The following is a 22965-nucleotide window of genomic DNA, read 5'->3' on the forward strand; positions in this document are numbered from 1 at the left end:
GTCTTTTTTATCCACAGTAGTACACATACAGTTCATTTAAACTCAGAAGTTAGGTCTGAACAAGCTGGAAAACATCCTGCATTAGTTCAAATGCCCTACCCAGAGAACGGGCTGAGATGTGTGTACAGAACACGCCAGGGCTGATCTCGTTTTAAATGTTCCACGCTTACTGTCGCCCTCGCATCTGTCCACAGTATCGGCTTAAGCACACCTCCCGTCAGGCACAGACTTCAACAGCATACGGTCGTCCTGTGATCTACTTCAATTACAGGATCTAGTTCTAACAAAATCGTTTGTTTAGTGGACTGAAAGCATTTTCAGTTGCACGTTGAAAGTTTGAGTATTTCCATCACCTCCCTAATTTACTAACGAGAACCACGCAATGAAATAAAGATGTTTGTTCCCGTTACATCGCTTGAACAAGTTATACAAAATTTTCACTTTATAAAATATTATGGAAATGTACAATGTAGCCCCAAGAAATCATAACAGTTTTGTCAAGTCTTGTGACACCGCTGGAATTCTCATGGTATTTGAGGTTATTCTGAACGCCTGAGTTGTGACTATATGAAAATACAGGTTTAATTAAACCAACCAACCAAACAACTCCCCCTACACAAACATACTTTCTAAATTTAAGCCTGAAAATGTGAGGGCAGTGCACCATAATGCCTCAGGAACCAGAGGTCAAAAAGAAAATGCAAGTTTGTTAATCTTAATACTTAAACCAACCTCATCTGTTAAGGTCTTCCTCCTGACTTCTGAACACATGGATTTCTCAACATTGTTACTAATTGTTTAGGTAACTTATAAATATTTATATTGTAAGACAGCTACTGCCTCTTCTTTCTCTCCGTATTTTCTGCCTAGAAAATCCCATTCAGAAATACGTGCCTTTTCAGAATTCAGATGATCTGCACATGCACAGCACATCTGTGCTGTTACACACATGCTTTTGGGAAATCTCTGCAGGCACAGGGGCCTTTCATGCACAACAGCCACATGTCCTGCCGTCTGCTCAGGGCACTAGCGGACGTGTTTGAGGGAACCGTGACATGTGGCAGCCCTATATTTAGGCTATATTAGATTTTCTAGCTATTCAAAAAGCAATACCAATATAAATATTAAGTCATATTAAGATATTTTCTTGTTACTGTATTTTGTGCCAATTAAAAACACTAAAATATTCATTCTTTTCCTCTGTGGCTATCTAAGTATAAAAGTCCTTTTTGAATAATTATTAAACCTCATATCACGCTCACAGTTTACCTAGAACATGTATTGTCACAAAAAAATCCGAAATTCTGTAAGAAATTTCACAAAATAACTCATCAGCTGGAATTGTTTTATAGCTGAGCATGAGGATTAATGCATAAGTGAAAAGCATTATTCATAACTTATTAAATCATTACATTAATTATTTCACTGTCATCGGAATGCAGTCATTTCTAAAGACAGACCTGACAGGATTTCCTAACTGAATCCCAATATTATGTATCCAGCATTTCCGGCCAGATGAAGGACAGCGTTTACGTAAGGATCACTTCATTCACCACTGAAATGCAGCTGCTGCTTAATAAACCCCTTTAATTGTGCATATCAGATAAAGCTAGGAAGCGGAGATTTCTCTTTAAGACAAAGTTTTAATTAGCAGTTAGATTATTTCAGTAGCAAGGAGAAGGGAACACATTGTTCTTATCAACTGCTTGTGGTTGCTGGTAATGTTTGACATGGTTCACAATAAAAAAGGCAATCATCAGTATCTTACGCATGGTTTCAAATTGTTTCTTAACAGGCCTATGCCTTGCTAATGTTTTGAGTGTTTTAATTATTGGAAAGTATGAAAACGACAGGCAACATTACAAAGCTTTAAATATTTAGGTTTTAACCTTGAAAGGTTACACTGGTTTTTGCAACCGAAATGTGACCTCTCAGGTATTTCAGGTTAAGCAGATATGCAAATCTTCGTGGGATTAAGTCCTCTGAGTCTGTAGAAACAACCCTTATATGAACTTTTGATCAACACCAGATGAGGAAAAATGTGGTCAAATATAAACCATCCATTCCCACATGAAAAACATGGCTGTTTTACAGTTGTACCAACAAATGTTAAATTAACTAGAAAATTACATAATGGTTCATCCATGAGTGATACAGCAGAAGCACAACAAACAAAAACCAGATTGATCTGTATTCTCAGGCTGATTCCAACAGAGGGAACAAACCAAACGTCCTGCAAATGCTCCATGCCATCTTCAAAACCACTGTGCAGTAGACTGAGCACAGGAAGGAAGCGCTTCTAGATTCCATGGCAGTACAAACTTAAAAGTGAACAGACTTGGGCTGGAAGGCACGTTAAAACTTTTCATTGCTTTGGGTTTGGAACGCAATTACTTTGTTAAATTATGGTGTGTACTGTGTCGAGTATCCTGTCGAATAAACAGATACATACCCTCTCCAACAGGAAGGCCGCAAGTCCAATGTGTCACCTTCTGGAGCGTTCCTGAAGGGAAGTCGCAACAATCCTGGCCTACCCCGCGCCACTGGCGCTGTCCCACGGGGCAGCCTCACCCCAGACGCCGCGTGCGAGGCGGGGTGTCGCGGGGGCGGGCGGGATGCCGGGGAGCACGGCGTCAGCGTTGCGCCACGGAGGTGCGACGTCGTGAGGCGGGCGCTGCGGCTGGCGGCGCCGAGGCGGGAGCGCCGTGTCGTGGCCAGACGCACCACAGAGCCTTGGCCTGCGGCTGAGTGCGAAGGCGCGGCCGGCCCGTGGTGCCGCAGCGGGTCACCGCTGCCCGTCACCACCGCGCACCAGGCCTGGCGGCCATGCCACGAGGTCGCAGGCCCTGCGGCCACCATGGGGCCAGTCGAGGCCCGCCAGGCCCTGACATGGCCCAGGACAAACCTCGCACCTCTCGCACCTCCAGCCCCGAGCCCGCCCGGGGGTGCCCGTGCTGGGCCGCTCCCCAGGCCCCGGCCCCCCCTCATGCCCCCCGACCCCGGCCGCTCCGGGGGAGCCACCCAGCCTGGCTCTGAGGAGGCCCCCACTGCGCCTGCGCGGGGGGGCGCGGGAGGCGGGGACGCGCAGGCGTGCGCAAGCGCGCGGCGCATGCGCGCTAGGGCCCCGCGCTGGGCTTGTCGTTGCAGCTTTAAGAGGGCTCGCGGCCTGGCGGGTCCGACCCCTCCGCCGCCCTGAGGGAGCCGCCGGGCCCCCGCGCCAGCCCCCTCCTGCCGCAGCACGGCGCGGGGCCGGCCCCGGCACCCCGTGGAGCCTCCCCCCGGCGCCCCCCGAAGGGAGGGGAAGGCTGAGAGGGAGTGACCCCCGGCCCCTCGCCCCGGGCTGGGACAGCTGAGGGGGGGCGCAACATGGCGGAGGCCAAAGAGGAGGGGCCCGGCCCCCGCGCCAGGGTGAGTGGGGGGCGCGACGGGAGGTCAAAGGGGAGGGGTCAGGGGGCGGGGTCAGGGCGGGAGGGGGCCGAGGCCCGGGCATCGCTGAGCGGGGATGCAGCGTGCGGGGCGCCGCGGCCCCCGCCACTGTCCAGGGCCCTGACAGGCGGTCCCGCCGGGCCGGGGGGCCGGCAGCCTCCCCAGGCGCCAGGGTGGCCAGACCCGGCGTGCGGGGCCCCCTCCAGCCCGGGGCCTTCAGCTGCCCGCTCGCTCCGGGCCGGCGAGCAGTGCTGTCCCCGCTGGCCTTTGAGCCACGCTGCCCCTCCAGGTTTGCTTAGTTTTCTCCTACTTCTCCTTGAGCGGAGTGTCCAGGCATCATTTTTGTAAGCGTCTTGGCATCACTTCTGTGACAAACTTACAGCTAACTAGCATCCATCATCACCATCTCTCTCCTTGTTTAAAACACAATGTTCTTGCTGCTCTTTTAAAATTTACTTCAGTTGCCCATGTCAAGCTGTAGTGAGTCAAGAGGACAGTTTCATCCAGTTCGTAGGTACTCGGGCTGCAGCCGCTGTGTCAGTACCATTAGCCACGCTAATCCTGAGGCCTGGTCTGTCAGTGCACTGGGCACCCTCATCTACTTGAAGAAATGCTCTGTCCTTTAAAAAAATGGAATGTTCTTTGTTGCCTGTGCTTTGTAGCCTGTGAAGTAACTGAAGGAGAGTAACTTTTTAATCTTGCATCAAATCACGTCCTCTTTCCTTCACGCATGTGACTTTTGACTGAAAGCTTTCTGATAGGAAGGCGGTCAAGCCACATTTGAAGTTGTGTGGAAGGGTCCGTAGGCCACTACAAGACTCTGAGCTGTCCAGTTGCCTTTTCCCAAAGGTGAAGAAGTTTTCCCGTTCTCCAGCCTTGAGAAAGACAAGAACACTAGCTCAAGTTTTCCATTCCTATATGTGAGAGAAGTTTAATTTGCTGAATTTGTCTCAGGGAACATGCAACTTGTGATTGCGGTGAAACTAATTGTTGCTAAACAGAACAGTTGACTTTCAGGGTCTAATTGGAGGAGCTGCACAGAAATGAACATCACTGCATCATCTCAGACCCATGTCTTTCAGACACTTGCACTTATTTATGAGCAAACTCGAAGAATTTTGCAGAACCGCTCGCAAATATTACATGAATGTGTAAGTCTTTGGGGGATCGAGATTTTGGCTAACTGCAAGAAGTTTTTAAGGAAGTGGCTGCATGTAAGACAATAACTTAAGAAATCTTAAATTAAACTTCATTCCTAGTAGTTGAAATGTTAGTGGACATAAGGAAATACGTTTACACAATGAGGGCAATCAAGCATCAGAACGAGTTGCTCAGAGAGGTTGTGCGATCTCTACGCTTCTGTCTAGCGGTCTCTTTGTGCTCGCTGCCTCCATACACTCAATTTGTCGGTCGAGTTACCTGGTATTACCAACAGAAGAAAAGATTACTGCCTTTCTTCTTCTTAAGCTTGCCAATTATCTGCTAAGGAACAACCAAAAGTATTGTCAATTTAGTATCATCTTAATTGGTCTCCGGAAAAATCACTTCTCTATTGGTTGTCAAATCATCCACCAAGTGGTAGGTCCAGAAGTCTCCACCAGTTATTGCTCCACATGGCCGTGTACCTTATGGAAAGCATCTCGTGCTGTTGGCATTGTCAGCATCCTCCGTTCCTGCAGGAACGGAGGGAACTTGTTTGGTGAAATGTGGGGATGATCCAGGAAAGTGGCAGTTGCCGCAAGTGAAGCGAGAGTAGTAAGGAAGGAGGAAATACTATCTAGCTTGAAGGAAAATGTCGTCTTGGTCCCAAGTCTGACAGTGAGGTTAATCTTAGCTGTGCTAGAAAGGCTCCTGCATTCTATCAGTCTGTGATCTTCAGAGTCTGAGAGGTGAATTTCCTCATCTCCTTGTCCCAACCCAGAACCAGTTTATGCATCAAGGTGTTCTTGGAGAACATGGGGAGAAGTTAATCCTTCCTGGCTGCTCAAATGACCGATGGAACCTGTGAAGAATGAGATTAGCATACCGTAAATACTGTGCGCTTGTCTGTCTTGCATTAAAGCCGAAATTAATGAGGTCTTGGAAAACCCGCATATCCCATTTCTCTGCCCCTGAGTGGTCCAGTTCCACTTCTACAGGCGGTTAAGATGATGGACTCTTCCATATCCTCTGCCTAAGGAATAATGAGCATTTCTTATGAAAATTTCTGTTCCTTCATATGGAGAAAAATAAAGACTGATTTAATAATTTATTCAGAGAGGAAGTTAGCAAGTGCTGGCACATTCAGAATTGTTCTTCTCAATATTAAAATCTTTCGCAAAGATTATTATTCCAGAAGCGCCTATACTGAAACTGGCATTCCGCAAGACCCGTTGATAAGCAGTTGCCGTATTTTAGCTCAATCCATGATAATGAGCAACAAGCTAAAAAGTAAAGGTTTCGCCAGTGTAAGACTGACATAGAAGTTTGTCCAATTTTGATATTTAATAGTATCTGGTAAGTTCATATGGCAAAATCGTAATTTTAGAGAAGGTTAATTTCTGCCCAGAATCAAAACTCTTGTGTTGTCTAAGGAAAATATATCAGCATATTTAACTTTTCATACTTACTGAATTGTATCAAGATGAACTTGAAACGTCCCTACTTGTATGGTTTTTATTGAGTTTATTAAAATATTTGTGGCATTTCAGTTTTAATTTGTATATAACATGAGTGTCTTGAAGAGTGTATTTTGAATAGAATGATCATTTATTTACGACAGTGCTCTGTCGACTCATTGAACTAGACAGGACAATTTGGGGCGTGCAGTGCTAACTACTGAAATTCGACACTTGGGCTCTTGGAAATTAATGTTGTTTGAACAGATGAACAGCTGGGTGTCTACATCAATAAAACAGCTGTTTGCGAAAGATTTTAAATTTTGCATGGCTTTAATTAAAAATTGAAGGAAATAATCTCATTTAGAAAGTTTTGTTACTGAACTGCTCTTGAATGGTACAGAGATGATGAAAATGTTTCTCTGCAAAGGCTCGTACACCTCTCGAAGGATGCTTTGATGTCATGATCTTTGAATTCACCTTCTAAGAATAAGTGTAATGGATTTCAGTCTTTTATATTAGGACTTTTCACGTAGCGTAAAATACAGAAAAGTTAAGTAAGCTCTTTATGCCCGCTTCAAGACCCCTTGCATGATTAGCATAGCTGAAATTAATTCTGAAATCACTCCCAATGTTCTTGAAGAGGTTATCTCCACTTTTCTCTCGTTTAATGACTGTTGTATCTCATCATTCCTTCTAGACATTCCAATTCACGTTGACATTTCCCTAAACAAGTCTTGTAGCAAGTTTTATTTAGTGAATTTTCTTCAAGGCTTCCTGTCAACGACTGACTCTGTTCAGAGGATTTCCATCATCCATTTTATAAGTGTTGTAATGGCAGAAAAGCAGTGCTCTTGTAACTCACTCCTGCATTTCCTTGTAACGCTTATTCTCTGTGGTCATCTAAACTCTTCAAAATAAGGCTCCTGCAGCAGAGGATACTTCAAGGGCATGTTAGCAGAATCGTGTGGGCTCTCAGTGCCTACCATCTTAGCCTGGGTTCTGCCTTGCGTTCTTTAATAGGAAAAAATTGTGTTTCTACAGGGGCGAAAGAGGCAGATGAGTAGACTCAACCCGCAAGTTTAGGGTTTTTAATTAGTTGTCTGGTGGAAACATAAAAAAGAGAGTGAGCAGGAGTCAATCTGGAAAAAACAACTTGAGGATAAAATGAACTGTTATTGGAAAGGTCCAGCAGAGTGTTTAATGAGCGCTGTAGGTTTGAGACTGTGATAAACCAATCCTTGCATGTTGCTGATGCCAGGAGCAATTACTTTATTTCTAGAAGCTCATACGAGGCTGAAGCTAAAGCCACGTGGCAGCTGAGTTGGGAAGAGATTGAAATCTACTGTCACGAGCTGCTCTTGAACCTTGTCAGGAAAAAGGAGACCCATTTCAGTGTTGAGCAGACTGCAGCTTGGTGCTAACCTCATGACCTGGAGTGTATGACCTATGTCACCATACTATTTTCCTTTGACTCTCTGGAAGTGCAACTCAGAAATTTCAAGGGAAATAAGTTTAAAAGACTGTAATTTTGCTTTACCGAGCTGGTACTGATCCAAAAATTGTGTTACATATTCTGTCCTTTCTGTAAATACTGATTGAAGAATTATGGTAGTGTCTTTAGTTTTGGTTACCATATTTGCTATCTGCTTTAGATAGATCTGTTTCATTTTAAAAGTAGCTTGAAGTATTGAAGGGCTTACATGTATATTAGGTAGATTTAAAGTGTGTTGTGTCTAATACCTTCGAAGTTTTTAGTAAAACATGTATGATAATCAGTTATCATTATAACCAAGGTTTATTACATCAGATTTTTGGTAACAAAACCCAAACTTAAATTTTATGTTTGGTCCTTTTCTCACTTGACAGCTGGTCCACATTCAGAAAAATATTTGAAGTCTTCTAAGAGTTTGGAGAAGTTTAGTATCAAAAATCTCGAGTCTTGGTCCTGAGTTAGCCAGGATCTGAGAGCCATCGGGATCAGCAGTTATTTAAGACTCAATCTTTATGTCTTAGACTTGCTGTCCACAGTGGCGGTCAGAAAGCGCAAACTCACCTGGAGGGTGGCACAGTAGAGCACAAGCAAGGTGCGAGAATCCTGGACTCTTCTGAACCCACAGACATTGGCAAGTTGCCTTTGTGCGTCAGTCTGCTGTGCCTGTGCTGAAACGGTCTTTGCCGACTGTGTGAAATTGTAGGTGAGAAATACAGGACGAACAGTTGTGGTAGGAGATTCTTGGTTTTACTTTCTTGGCAGTGTAAAGGAAAGTGTAGAAATAAATGTTTTGCATTTGCAATCTCTACACTCTAAGCGGTACCCACATCTGTCTAGCGTCACCCGAGATCTCTGGACTCTTTCTGCCACCAGTGTAAGAGATAGCAATCTCTGAAAGATCATCTGCTCAGTCCCGGGGCAGGATGAATTGCTGCTGGAGCAATCTCTTCATTTCCATTGGAAAGAGAGGAAACCTGAATCACTAGCCTAATAAACTAACGCTTAATTGTCTAAATTTATGTGAGAAGAACCTGAGACAGAATTAGCACAGCTGTACAGAGTTATTCTTACAGGAGACATCTTGGAGTCCTTGCTTTCTTTTATTATTTTTTTAATAACTTGTTTGTGTACCTTTTTGAATCTTGGTATTTGTTAAAACAGTCTAAAAAGTATGTGGAAAGATTTCATCTTTATTAAATGCTGCTATTTGAAGGTCCCTTCCAACCCTAACCATTCTGTGATTGTATTTGCTCAAAAAGGCTTTTGTGAAATACAGTTTAGTTAATGCAGATTATTAACAGGTCTTTATTATGTTTAATATTGCCTGGTAGGAGTTGTTAACAGTGCTCCATGAAAAAAAATTACACTTTTTTTGTGGTTTTTTGGCAAAATTTCTGCTATCTAGGAACTTACCAAATTAGTTGGTTAAATATGTTTAAAGAAAGTTCCGTGGGAGGGAGGATGCCTGTGTCAGGCGATCTTCACCTCCATCACTTATTTGCAAACAGAAGAATCAAGCAGATGTGGGTCAGTATGTTTTACTGTCTTGCTGTGATAGTTGTTCGTGTCCTTGCAGGTGTTTTGTGCAGTCCTGTTGTTCCTGTAACCGGGCCATTCTCAAGCGCTCCGTGAAGCGATCTCAGCTTTGCTGAGAGCTCTGATCACACAGTGCTAGTGGGCTTTCTGCCTGTTTTTACAGGTGTTCAGGCGTTTCATTCTGAAGAGCCTTGGGTAATAATATCTGCAAAGGTGGAACATTCGACTAAGCTGCCTGTTGTAAGAACCGCTTCTTCACGGGAAAAGAAAAAGTAGCAGCCAACTAGGGCAACAACTACAAATGGGACTGGAATTGTAGCCACCTGAGAGAAATACCAGTTTTTGTAAGAGCAGGAGAGGAGAAAATTGTAGAACTGTACAGGAATGTGGAAGACAAGTGGAACAGGCAAAAAGAAAACACGAGTTAGGAAGGTGCTTTGAAGAATAAAGTATATCACATGATTGCTTTTCTCAAAGGGCAGAAATACTGAAAGAGAGAGAACTACATTTACGTACAGGCTTTCCAGTTTTCTCCCCCAATTGTTGTTGTTGGCACCGAACTCTTAATAAGAAGGGAAAAACCTTGCAGTACCTACTGGTAGATGGGATGATTCACCAGTGTGGGCCTATTAACACGTAAACCATTCTGTGAAGGAGAGCCGATAATCCGTGCGGTGTTTGTCAACAAGGAGGAGGTGCTACGTTTGTAAATTTTCTCCATTTGCATGCAAAGCTATCTTGTAGGCTTCTTGTTTGAGGACAGATTATAATAAAAAGCAGACAACTTGGGTTTTATATGTTTCACTTTCTTTCAAGATTAATTTACAGAGGGTTGGGTTTTTTTTCCGTCTATTAGTAACATAACTAGTAGCAAGCAGTTACTAACAAGGTTAACTATCCTCTTGGAGGAGACATCGAGTAGAGGGATCTTTCCGCGGTTTTATGCTGGTCCTCCACCCCACATTGTTACCCTCATTGCTTCTGAGTTGTTTTGTGTGAACTGGCTTTCCCTTAAAAAACGCCATGATGGCTCTCTCACAATGAGCTACTCAGCTTCTGAGTTAAATGGAATGGAGGGGACTGTGTACCTTGCAGAACATAATCTTCTGAATAACTGTACTTTTGAAAGCTTTGACCGAAAGTATGTGCTTGTCATTTGAGAAATGCTGTCTTTCTTTGGGGATGCTAAAATATGTAACTGAACTGAAATATTTGGTTTGGCGTAATGACTTGCTGAGTATTGCAGCAGAAACATAGGTTGCTATGGTATGGACCTTGCTCTCATTTTGGTGATTTTTATATCCATGTAACTTCAGTTTAATTTTTTAGACCTATGCTGTGAGAAATAGGAATTATCTTTACTTCAGCTCACTTTAAGATTTAGTGTAACTAAAATCCCAGCATCAGTGGTTATTTGTAGAGTGTCTTAACCAGCAGCAGGAAAGTTTGGTGCGTAGTCAGGGGTGAGGTTTTGAGGGGAGAAGTTCTTTGGTTTTAAAAGAAAGCCTTTATTGTGGATGTCTTTATTGTCTGATGAGCTTTTTTGTGTCTGTGTGTGTTTCTTAATTTGCAAAGCCCACACGTCCAGCAGGCTTCAGATGAACCCATCAAACTCTGGTGTCTTTGCAAAAACCGTTGCAAGGTGAAGCCTTCCCGTGTAGAGCTGGTTCCTTCTCAAATCCATGGTTCTGTGGGTGGACGCGAGAAGGGCTTGGATCCCCCTCTGTTTTTTGTAGTTATAGATTAAAACCACCGATCTTTCAGAAAAAGTAAGGCACGCTGTAACTTCCCGTGTGTTAGACAGACTCATCTGCTTGGCCCCATATAGGTTGGTAACAGTGTGCAGCTCGTGTGTGTGTGTGTTTGGTGGATGTGGAAACCGTAAGGTCGATGGGGCTTTGTTTGGAATTGGCCTGTGAGTATTCAGAAAACTCAGGAATGTCAGAAAAACCTGGGGATGGAAAGGGATGATGCACTTACTTTCTGAGCTGCTCCCTGTGATTTCTGGTGAATCACGCGGAATTTTGAAAATGCACAGATGAAATGGCAGCAGCACATGCCTGTCTCTTCTTTCCTGAAACTTAAAAATTGAAGATGCATAAGTGAGTGAGATGCAAGGTAAAACTGTGTTTCTTGAACAGGAAAACTGTGGACCGCAAGAAACAGAAAAATGCCTCCCTTTGTCTTTTTACATGTATAGGTGATTGTTTGGGATTTGCCTCTAAAAATACCTGTGATAGTATCCATTTAATTACCCTTAGACTAGATTAAAAATAATCTTTCGAAGTCTTGGGCATGGCTCAGCCGCCCAGGGAAGCCTCAAGGACACACCTCACGAATCTGCCGCGCTCACGCTCTCGCTCTCCCTCTCCCCACGCGCAGCGGGGAGCCGTTCTCACCCGTGAAGGGCGACGCGTGGTCCCCCACCAGTGAAGCGCGTGTTCTCGGGGTGCCAGGCCCCAGGTTGGCCGGGGGGGGGCAAGCTGTCCGGCGGGGAGCCGGGGCGGCTAGGGGGCTCTGCAGGCCCAGCACCGCGCTCGCGCTCTATGGCTCGCCTGACCCCGTCGGGTTCTCTTCCTGCCGCAGCGGTTCTTTTCCTGTAGCAGGTATCTGCAGCAGGCTGGCTCTTTGTTACCCTCTGCTCTTCCCTCCCTAGGTGCTCCGAAGGTATGAATCGATAGGTCTGTGTGTGTTTCGGTGGGAAGCAGCTCCGGGAGAGACCCGCTGCTGAATTCCGCTCGCGCTGTGGAGTTTTCCCGTAGCAGAGGTGCGGCGCGGCTGGCTGGCTGCCTGGCATCCCTTCCAGGGATGTCATGTGTAAAAGGTCAGGGGATGCTTCCTGAGCTCACCGCACTTCTTCATGAATAGCAATTACGATTTAAATTACTTTTTTTAAAAAAAAAAAAAAAATGGTGTGTTCCTTATTAGTTTAATGAATTCTGAACTGGGGGGGTTATACTGTGTATATAGGAAGAAGGAAACTGTACCATCAAGAAACTAAGAATCATCTCTGACCATTTTTAATTGCAGTTTTCTTAACATCTTCCTTTCCGCAGTTTGCTTATGAAGGCAGTAAAACCTGGGATGAAACTTCAAAAGGCTTGCTAGAAATATATGTGCCTGTGTATGTAAAGTTGTTATGTTGGTTTGTTTATTTTTTTAAGAAATTATCTATTTCGCATACAAAACAAGGTTGTAGCCATAAGCACCTTCTCTCTTTATATTGCACAAACATAATCTATTAATTGTTTGATTTATGGATGCTATGGCAACTCTGAACAGTGTTAAAGTATTGAACAGGTTTTTAGTTATATCAAATTAGCACATTGTATTAAAGTGTAGACAGTGTCCTTCTGTCACCCGCTCCAAGCAAAAACAGGTTAGTGCTGAGGGTGTAACACTGTTCTCCTGGAGTCTAATACACAATTATAAACAAATAGTGACATAGCTGGTGGAATATATTTTTTTTTTAATAAAAGCAGTGCTGTGTTTATGTAAAGAGTAGTTATTTAAAGCAAAAGACATTGCTTCCAGGAATGCCTAATTGTTTTGTCACCATTTCTGTATTCTTGTTTCATTTATTTATTTATTACAACCTGAGCAGGCAGAGCATTGCTTTGTGTGCAATGCTAACTAATGAAAAAGAATCACTAAGAAAGGTGTGTCGTAAAACATTTGATTTTATTAATCTCAAACTTAACCTGTTCTGTCTTAAACTCTTGGGGAACGCTCAGCACTTAAAATCACCAAGTACCATTAAGTTATTCTCTGGCAAAACAGTAGCCAAAAGCGATTGAATGAAGGTGTTTTAAAATATTATATTCTTGAGTTTTGTTTTACAAATACAAGTGTGTTTTGAGGACTGTGTTGAGGAGTTGGAGCCTAGAGTGTTTTAAAAGAAAACTTGCTGTTCCTGATCCTTCCCATTCTGTAGTTACCTAGGACTTAATCTGGGGTACTGAGATGCTTCTTCTTAGATCTGTCAAAAATGACCCGTAGGAAACGCCATCTGATGAATCAGTTTCATGTTTGCCTCTAGAGTACTTTTCTTCCACTAATCACCAAATCTTAAAAAATCTAAGCAGAAGACATAAGGGGAATTAAGAGTGATGAGGACTAATCAAAGGAGGAAGTGTGAGGACTGGTGAGAGAGGGAATTCCTTGCAGAAATGCAACCGAATAATATGGAAATAGTAAATCGGGCATTATTACTTACATTTCTTTGTAATACGAGGCCATAATCCAGTGAAAGCCAATTTATATGGCAGATTAAGGTGGTGTATTTTTATGTAACTATTGATATACAAAATACCTTCCTGAGATCGCATTAAACAAGATTGTAATAGAATTAAAGAAGGGAATAGAAGTGTATGTAATTGAGAGAATATCTCACAGTAATTCAGAAAAAAAAGGTATATGAGCCCTCGTTTCAGGGCATAGTCTGCTTATAGACTGTTATGGAATGAGTAATTTATTGGGGAGATATATGTGGGTTTTTATCTGGGTAGATACATTTGTATCCGGACACAGAAGCATACAAACACTTCCCCTAGTTTCTCCTCATTGGGTTTATACCATGCTGGAGTTCTGATGCTGTTCACCATCAGAAACTAGATGGTGACTTAGATAGGACTGCTAGTATTACCAGATGCTGAAGTTCCTGTTTTATAAATGGAATTTCCAATGGAAGTTTTTGATTACAGACACAGATCTGTACCCTAAAACCTTTTAAAAGAGGAAAATATTAAAGATGATCTCTTATTTTGATAGCCTCACAATAGAAAGAGAAAAGAAACAAAATGGTTTGGTTGTTTTTTTTTTTTTTCTTACTGTGACCTTGTGGTTGGGAAGTGTCTTGGATTCCTTCCAGGTGGATTGTAAATGTTTTCCAACTTGTCCAAAATATTTATGGTAGTCTGTAATGCGCTCTTGCAGGTGGCCCCTTGTGCTGACTTGCATGTTGTCATTTCTTTGAATGAAATAGTTAGAGAGGTCCAGACTGCAGAATGTATTCTTTTCCTAAGAACAATATTTCTGGTTTTGTCACGTGTTATTAAAAGATCTGTTAACACCAGAGGAGGAAGAATACCTAGGATTTGGATGTATAAGGTGAACAGGATTGTGGTAGAACCTGAATACTTTCCCACAGGTACTCTGGACCTCAAAGGAGTTAAAGAACTACTTTGATATAAACCTGCGTCACTAAAAGGATGATCTAATGCTTCGTCTCAACTGAAAACTTCTCTCACCCTGGCAGCAAATTGCCTGAGACTTTTTTGGAGAAGAAAGATCACTCCTGACAGGAAGCAAGAAAAGGCTCAAGGAAGGTCAGCGAAAAGAAAAGGACCTAGGCTATTGTTTTTGCCTCCCAAGGCTTCGTACTCTGATATTACTACCAAATGCCAACAAGTTCCTTTTTCTGTTCTGTAAAAACAGTACACCACTGCTATCCTTGTCCTCAGCTTCTGGTATTAGTGCTAAGTATATCCAGTATTTATGGCGATTCATTTTACGCTATTGTGAACCTAGTTGACTACAAATGGACTTCTAGATCAACATTAAACTTGCATCTCTGGAGACGCTCATAGGATCATTCTAGCTGTAACAGAGCCTTGCAAACCTTCCTGGAAGGTGTTTCCTTACTCTTTTTTTTCCACTTGATAGTTACAATGAATAGACTTGCATCAGCCTTGTGGAAAAGTGTAACGTTAGTTTTCTTTTGGTTCTGTATTGCACTTTTCCAGCCTCAACTATCTGCTCAGAGAAGCTGCAAGGTTTTGGTGCTGTTTCAAATTCTCTTGATATTCACAATGCTGCACAGGTCCTCATTGTTCCATGTGTGCCAAATTAAGCTGAAGGAGCTAACTGGTGTTTGTAGACCTGCAAGTGATATTGGGAAGAGACTGATGGACTTTTTGCCGTCAGATGAACCCTGAGACAGTACGTTGTCATCCTTTCCCGGAGCTGGCAGCTTCTGAACTGATAGTTCCCATCACAGTCCTGTGGAATATCGGATTTATCAACTAAATGACTTGAGTTAAATGAAATTAGAGATCATCCCTTTGCTATCAAATCCCATTACTTTCCTTAAGATGGCTTAAGAATTGAAGTGTGAGCAGGATCTACCAGAAAAGAAAGTGTAAAGCTGGAGATGTAGAGAAGGGAGAGAGGACTTAAATGAGTTGCTGGTGTCTTCTAGGCAGAAAGGAAGGATCCTGATGAGTTGGACGTTCTAAAGGAAACTTTAATTGTTCTGAGTGTGCATACTTCTTCAGACAGCATTCAAACATACCATTAACTTTAACATCTGTCAGAGAATGTGTAGCGAAAACAGATGTTTTGTACAGCACTTAAGAGTCATCGTCTGATTCTTCTTTGGTTATGCTCATACTGACAACACTCATTGTCTTATTACTCTTAGGAAGTTAAGCATTACATTTCAGTGTTCCTGGAAAGGATACATTCCCTGTTAGAGAGATGAAACCTTTGGAGCTGTGAAGCCTGTCAGTGGAAGCTGTGTGTCCTGCTATTTTTCTGTTTATAACATTCAGAGAAAATGAAGGCTTGTGATGATGAATCTATGATCTTGACCTGGTGCAAGTATCTCGTGTAGAAGTGAAAATTTTGACATTCCCTTCCCTCCGCTATCTCCTCTGCTTTCTCTGGGAAGCAACACTGATTCTAAATTTTCATTGTGTGCTTTTTCTGTATACTTCTGAAGGTGTTAGGCTAAATATGACTTCTCGGTAGCGTAAGAGTCTTAATTCATAGAACTTTGCTTGGGGCAAGAAAGGAAGGAGGAGGAGTTGTGATCCTTCTTGTTGGTTTGGTTTTGGTCGGGTACTTTTTAGCAAAGTATGTGGCAGCTGACCAAGATAATGACATAGTGCTTTCCTTTTTACAGTTTGAAGATAAATCTGATGCAGTATTTGATATTACAGAAAAATGTAAGTATTTATTTTTATTTATATAAGGCTGTAGTTTCACAAAATGTTTTTCAGAAGTATAATTGCTGCTGAAAAAGACTGTCTTGCCCTTTGTCTAGCCCTTGCTTCTTGTTCCCTCACTGCATTGTCTTCTCCACAAGTGTTACAAATGAGATGAATTAAGTTAATGTTTTTTATTTCTTTGGTTAGTTTTACTCAGTTTATCTCCTGCTTCACTGTGTGGTTAGTGGGACAGAACTGTTTCTTGTGTCAGCAATGTTTTACCAGTAATGTTGGCCCAAAAAAACTTAGAATACTCAAGGAATTACAGCATCAGACAGATTAGCAAAGGACACTTAACAGTTGTCCTTTGTTACACATAAAGTTGATGAATTTTCTGACTTCTTATGTTTTTTTTTTTCCTCCCTAGGTGGTGAAATTCTGGATGCAGAAATGTCTGAGGACACTGACCACAACTTAACACCTGCCCTCGACAGCTTATCTTATGGAATACAGAATCGAACAGGATCTGAAAACTCACTGCTGGATGATGATGACGATGATTATTTTCTGAACTCTGGTGATCTTGCAGGCATACCTGTTGTTGGGAGTGACAATGAAGATGATCAGAATTTCACTCCAAAAGACACTCTTTCTTCAGCGATTCATGATGAAGACCATCTGGAAGAGGGCAAGAGAGTTACAGAACATGAATTGGACAGTGAAAAAGAAATTCAGATTCAGAACGCAATCCAAAAGGATCTCACTTCACCATTTGAGCAGGGCCATGTATTTAAATCAGTTCGAAAAGATTTTAGCGTAACAAGAGATAATGGCAAAGAGACTTTTTCAGCAAAGGACAAGAATAGAGAAGGACATTTTCAGGAACGTGAAAAACGGTTGGAAAAAATCCCTAAAGATATGGATTCTAGGTTGAAAAGCAGTTTTCTTGACAAAGCAGGTAACTGTTGACATCGTAGACCAGGCTACCCAGCAAAGAGGAAGAAAGAACTAGACAGAAATTAGCAATAGGGCTAGTTATTAAAACCATCATCTCGTTGAAGAGAATATGCGCAGCTGTATGTAGGGAAGCATTTTATAAAGATCTCCGAAATACAATGAGCTCTGTATTAGGAGTAGGATTTGCAGAAGGGCCTGGCAGCGTTAGGGGAGGGTCTCGTCCTCCACAGCTTGTTTCAAAGCCTCAACACACCCCTTGTTGTTGTGGTCTACTAAACCAAGATGGGTGACAATTCAAGCTTCCTTTTGTTTTTTTCCTACTGTTTTTTATAGACCTTGGAACTCCTTAAAATAAAAGATGATTAAGTTTATGTTAAGTTGATGCCCAGGAAAGATTTTTTTTGAGCGAAGTACCAATCTTTCATTACTGTATATGTATTTAAAGCAGTATGCATTTGATAGTAGCATCATGGAAAGACTTGCTGGAAATGTATTAGTGTCTGCAGGAAGTCAGCCAGGGAGTAACTTGAGATCTGCTTTTCCTGGGAGAGTGCTCTCCTTCTTCCTCAGATGCTTGTGTCTTGGACTTTGTCCAGCCAACACGGAGATAACCACAGATGCCTGTAATCCATTTCTCATTTGAGGGAGCCTGACAGTCGCCACTCATCTGCTGCCCACACACTTGTTTTTGACTTCCCAAGCTCTGAAAGCTACAGTAGGACAGTGAACAAAGGAGTTAAAAATAACCAGGCTGGAACACGTGATTTAATTTTATTCAGAAGACTGTATGGAGAGAGGGTTGGCCAACAAGTGACAGCCTCCTGGCTACTTGTTCAGATTCACAGCTTACAATTTAGATATTTAAACTTTGTATGTTCAGTAGCAGCATCTTAAAAATCAGTACTCTTAGGTTGCACAAATCGTAGAGAAGCAATACAGAAGTTTTTAAAATGAAGAAGAGTTAAAGATGTCTCTTTACTTTTACCTTCAGGTAGAAATAAAGAATATTTCTGCTCAAAAGATGTATTTCAGAAAATTGTGAATACCTGCAGTTATAAGATTATGGCTGAAAGCTGTGCAGCCTGAGGTAGTTGGTAATTGAAACAGCAATAGTAAATGCTCATAGGCAGCATCCAGTATCCAGGCAAATGCAGAATTTTTAAAAGATACACGCTAAACAAGCAAAAGCTACTGTTTCCTGAGAAGAGGAGAAAAGGGAAAAGACCAGAACAGCAAAGAAAAGGATGAAAGTTGTTGCTCTGGAAAATATTTTCTGATGTAAATGTTGAGACACAGGAGAGTTCAGAACCCACTGGAGTGCAGAAAATTCTGAATGACCAATTTGCCTCAGAATTTTACAAACATTTTGCTGGAATGGGAAAATAAAGACCCAATAGAATAAAAAAAACATATCAGTTCTCTTTCAGGATTAGCATCTTATTTGCAGGGAGGAGAAAGGGAGTGGTTTAATACTTCTGAGGTGCTGTCGGACTATGGGGTTGGGGATCGGTATGAGACTGTAGATAGTTTTAAAGGAAATGCGTTGGAATCTGTATTCATTTATATTTAATGTATATGTTTTCCTCAGTTCATAATCAAGTAGAAGAAACATTACGGACGCAGTTAGCGCCACAAACTCCAGAAACTAACTTCAGGGTAAGCTATAGATCTTTCAAACACTTTTGCAAGTGCAGCAATATACTGGATTAATTCAAAATACGTATTTTGTATTTGAGTGTAAATTTGAGTATCAAGAAAACTGATCTTCTGACTCTTAGACATCTTTGCTACTTAAACGGTACACATAATTTTGTAAAATTTTGCTGACCCTCTCTTTGGATTGAGGATTCTTTTGATAGCCATTTTCACGTTCAGCATGGTCTGACTGACTGGTGAGCCGAATCTAGACCTGGATGCATCCATCTGACCTGCTGCCTTTTTTTCCAGATGAGACAGGGAACAGCTGTATCAACAGGAGACACTGCCCAAACAGCCGAATGCCCCTACTGACAACCAACTTAGAGAGCTGGGTGGCTTCTGCTTTGTCCAGAGGAGTAAAAAAGATTGGGGGTGGGATGACAGAGGGTGCTGCAGGGAGGTAGAGGCAGCAGCTGCTGCCCATCGTTTCTCCCACCTTCCAGTGGCAGGACCTATTTCTCTTGGTCTGCAACAGAAACTCCCCTTGGCAGCAGCCCAACTCCTCATGGCAGATGCAGGAGGGTGAATTCTTTTTCATATTATTGTTTCAGGAGTCTAGCTACCTATTTTCTAGTAAGGAATCTATTGGACAAGAGCTGGGGAATTCCTTTCCACCAAATATTAGAATTAAGGAGGAGCCTTTGGATGACGAATATGATAAAGCTATGGCCCCACAGCAGGGACTATTAGACAAAATTAAAGATGAACCTGATAATTCTGAGGTAAGTTTCCCATTGCATTTCTCATTTTGGTCTGACAGCTGACCGCATAAGCTGGACGTAAATTCAGCAGTTTATTTGGTTTGTTGACCAAAATTTAACTTGAAGAACGTAGTTTAGTAGAAGGATTTTTCCCTCTTACACTACCATGAAACGCAAACCCCCAACTTTTTGATGTCATGTTACCATGTCACTGAAAATGTTTTGATTTTTAGTTAGAGACTAAAGCTTTCATTGTTAAATATGTGGCAGTATAGACACTTTATCTCAACTTTGTCTCACTAGAAAATAAAATGCATTCATGTTTGACGGAATATTTTGAGTTGTCACAGGTAGAGCTGTGTAGTTGAAACAGTGCCATTCCTGCTACTTCCCTCTTAAAGGTTATCTTTCCAAGCACAGTGCTTCATTGTTTGGGGTTTTTTATTTATTTATTTAACACTTAGAGGTCTTACCTTAGCAAAATATTTAAATACATACACATCAGTGATATCAATTTAAGCATGTGTTTAAGTGACTTTCCGTTGAGACTGACATTTTTTATGACGATACAGGTAAAAGATCAGTAATTGCAAAATGGAGGAAGCTTGACCTATGGGTTGAGTGGTGCTGGGGCAAGGATTGCTGAGCTCTAACTGGTCTTTTTGCCACTGGCTTGCCATGTGACACCAGGGAAATGATCTGTGTTGCAATTCCTGTCTCCTCACTGCTAATATTTTGGTTACATGCCGGACTTTACATGCAGTTAAAGGTGTGCAAAGCTTTCCAGGGTGATTCATCCCACTTACATCAGTGCTGGAGTGCTGGTGTTCTTCCGCAGGCATTAGTTTTTCTGGCATCATTCTGTGTACTTCTGCTATACCTCCTCTTCTCTCTGGGCCTGTCTTCCCAAGATTTTTTCTTCTTTTCCCATAATCCTCTTGGCTTAATGAAATAAAGAAGTAAACTAAGTGTTTGAAACTATTCAGATTTCACTGCCCTTCTAATTTGTTCAGTGTCCATGATATTGTTTGGTTATTGTTTTTCCTTAAGCGTATAAAATGTCAAACCACGTGTAAATTAGTGAAATCTGTCTATTCTTTTGTCCTCCCAAGATGGCATCTGCTGTGTGGATTTGTGTGGAATGCAATACAAGATGTCTGTGATTATCAAAGATCGTTTTAATAAGTAAAAGTGAAGACTTGAAGAATTGAAATATCAAATATCGTATTGTTCAAAATAATAGTACCTGGAGTAAAATCCTGTAATTATCAACTCTGCCTGATACAGGAAAAGTATGAGAACTGATGAAAGTTCATTTTGTTTTGCTTTACATTGTAATTAATGTAGGTTTTGGGTTTGGTTTTTTTTTCATGTATCCTGAAAGATAAGAGCATTTCTTGCTATAACCGGTAGTTGGAGCTGAAGGTTCTTGGCTTTCAGTACTCTTACGCTGCTGTGAAGCTATGCTTGGTCATGCACAGTTGATGTCAGGATTTGCCTCCGTTTCTCTGGCTGGTATTGACTAGGGATAATACTGCGGTTAAAGTGCTTTAACGCTGTATTTCTGTAAATAACTCAAAAAAAAAAAACTTTAAAAAAAGCTTTAAAACCCATCCTCACAGCATGCCCATATAGAGCTTGAAAGCTTCTCTTGTTTGAGATTTGAATGTTTCATTCTGATAGTTCACGTGATGAACAAATACCATTGCCTGTCCTCCTGGGAAACCTGTTGAGAAATAGTTAGTTTGTCCTGTGTAGAAACTTGTAATTTTCCCACAGGAGTAAGGCAAGTGTGAAGTTTTAGCATGTATTGTGTGGATGTTAGTGTGTGATTTTAGGAGATGGCTTAAACTGAGGCAGCAGTTCACTGCCGCTGAGAAGCGAGAGCTTAATTTTGCTTAGTGATTCTGAATTGGCTTACCTTGCAGCCAGACAGCAACTGGGAATTTAGCTCAGTCCTAACATGACATCATGCCCTTGCTGCTCTCAAATGACTGTAAGTAGGTTAAATCTTATCATCTCTGTAGTTCCAGGAGATTATGCTTTTCAGCCTATTAAGATTTACATGTGGAGTGTTACAAGCTGCTTTGTGGTTCAGATTTCTAGGGAGAGTACAGGCAGGAAGCATGGTGTCAAAGTATGAATAGCTGCTGTGGAGTAAGCTCGTAACTTGTAGTATGTCAGCTGTTCCACAAGCGACCGTCCGTAGGGATTTTCTCGTCCTGTAGAAAGTGCGAGGTTATTTTCCTCTCACTGAAGCCGGTTTGAGCAGGGACTGCGATGGTCTGGCTCTAGCGGTGCCAGCTTTGATCTGCCACGGAGCTTCTCCAGGGTACTTAACTCACGGTTAAGTACAGAGCGCTTCTCGCCATCTAGGTCCCAGTCTCTATTTCGTTATTATTATCTACGAATCTGAAGATAAGGCTTGTTTCGCAGAGTAAGGGCAAGGATTGCAAAGCACTTATGGATGGAAAGTTTCTGTGAGAGGAAAGCAGAGGTTTCTGTTAAGATTTGTCTGGTTGAGTTCTGAGTTGTCTTGGAGTGCAGCTGGAAGGGGGAATGCACCAGGCGACCGTGCTTTTCCGTTTCTACACGACACCCTCAGCTGTAGTTTTCTGTGAGCCGCTGAGCAGGTTCTGTGAGTGGTGCTCATACACGGCCACATCTGTAAACCTGGCCTTTGGAGCAGTCTTAGGAGACTCACTCTTCTGTAAGAGTCAATACAGCATTATGAATGAATAGAAATCACGTAACCTGTTATTACATATGTGTATTTGTTTTCCTTTTCCTTTCCCTTTGTTTTAGGAGTACGGCCAACAGCCAAAATCTCAGGAAGGGGAGCTGAAAATCAGTGCTGTATTTTCAGTCAGTGGCAGTCCTCTTGGTAAGGAATAGGCAAGACTAACTTTATTTAAATATGTAAAATATGTCACCTTTGCAAATAGTCTTACAGGTTATTCTGCATTTATTTTGCTATATCTGACCCCAGGAGAAAAAAAGAACTAGTTTCTTTTAGAGACAATGAAATTCAGAGATGATAAAATAATTGTATTTTTGAGGCACAGGAAAATTGAATGTGAAAGGGATGTTAAAAATGCTTTCTCAGTCTTAATAGTAGTTGAAACAAGCTGCTATGCAGAAAACCAGCACAGGGCATGTATTTATGGCGAGTTCGCCTGCTATTTAATTCTCCCGTAGCCCCTGACAGCCCAAATGAAGTCATAAGCTTTGTGCTTGCCTCCTGCACAGAATGAATTATGTGCAATACATCTATAACAGTTACTCTATGTTTTCTCTGTGTTGTGTTTTTGGGATTTTTTTTTAGCTCCACAGCTGTCATCAGGTTTCCAGCCTGCTGTGGCATCCTCTGGCATGAGTAAAATGCTTCCTTCAGTTCCAGCCACAGCTGTTCGGGTTTCCTGTTCTGGCTGTAAAAAAATCCTGCAGAAGGGGCAAACGGCATACCAGAGGAAAGGCTCTACCCAGCTCTTCTGCTCCACACTGTGCCTCACTGGATACACTGTTCCAGCTTCTCGCCCACCAGCTTCTACCAAGAAAACCTGCTCAAGCTGCTCAAAGTAGGACAGTGTTTTAATTTGTTCTAGTAATAATTGATATTCAAGCAG

At 42.1% G+C, this 22965-nt stretch overlaps 1 protein-coding gene across 9 annotated transcripts in view; it reads left to right on the plus strand.

The window, feature by feature from the left end:
* Positions 1-3162: 3162 nt before the first annotated feature.
* The window catches only part of ZMYM4 (zinc finger MYM-type containing 4), a 44751-nt gene continuing 24948 nt past the window's right edge, over positions 3163-22965 (plus strand). For 4 of the 9 annotated variants that reach the window (XR_015260937.1, XM_086765251.1, XM_086765253.1 and 1 more), the window contains exons 1-7: positions 3163-3408; positions 15959-16001; positions 16411-16941; positions 18529-18596; positions 19190-19360; positions 22145-22223; positions 22665-22917. Coding sequence is in view for 8 of the 9 variants with exons in the window: in XM_086765251.1 (XP_086621377.1) it covers positions 3367-3408; positions 15959-16001; positions 16411-16941; positions 18529-18596; positions 19190-19360; positions 22145-22223; positions 22665-22917 (1187 nt within the window). In the remaining variant the exon portion in view is untranslated. Of the gene's footprint in view, positions 3409-11666; positions 11879-14203; positions 14382-15958; positions 16002-16410; positions 16942-18528; positions 18597-19189; positions 19361-20614; positions 20632-22144; positions 22224-22664; positions 22918-22965 lie in introns of those variants that run through there. The other 5 variants (XM_086765254.1, XM_086765255.1, XM_086765256.1 and 2 more) reach the window with 5 other exon arrangements.

This window comes from Chlamydotis macqueenii, chromosome 22 (genome assembly GCF_036417535.1).
Source record: "Chlamydotis macqueenii isolate bChlMac1 chromosome 22, bChlMac1.mat, whole genome shotgun sequence".
Taxonomy (NCBI): Eukaryota; Metazoa; Chordata; class Aves; order Otidiformes; family Otididae; genus Chlamydotis; species Chlamydotis macqueenii.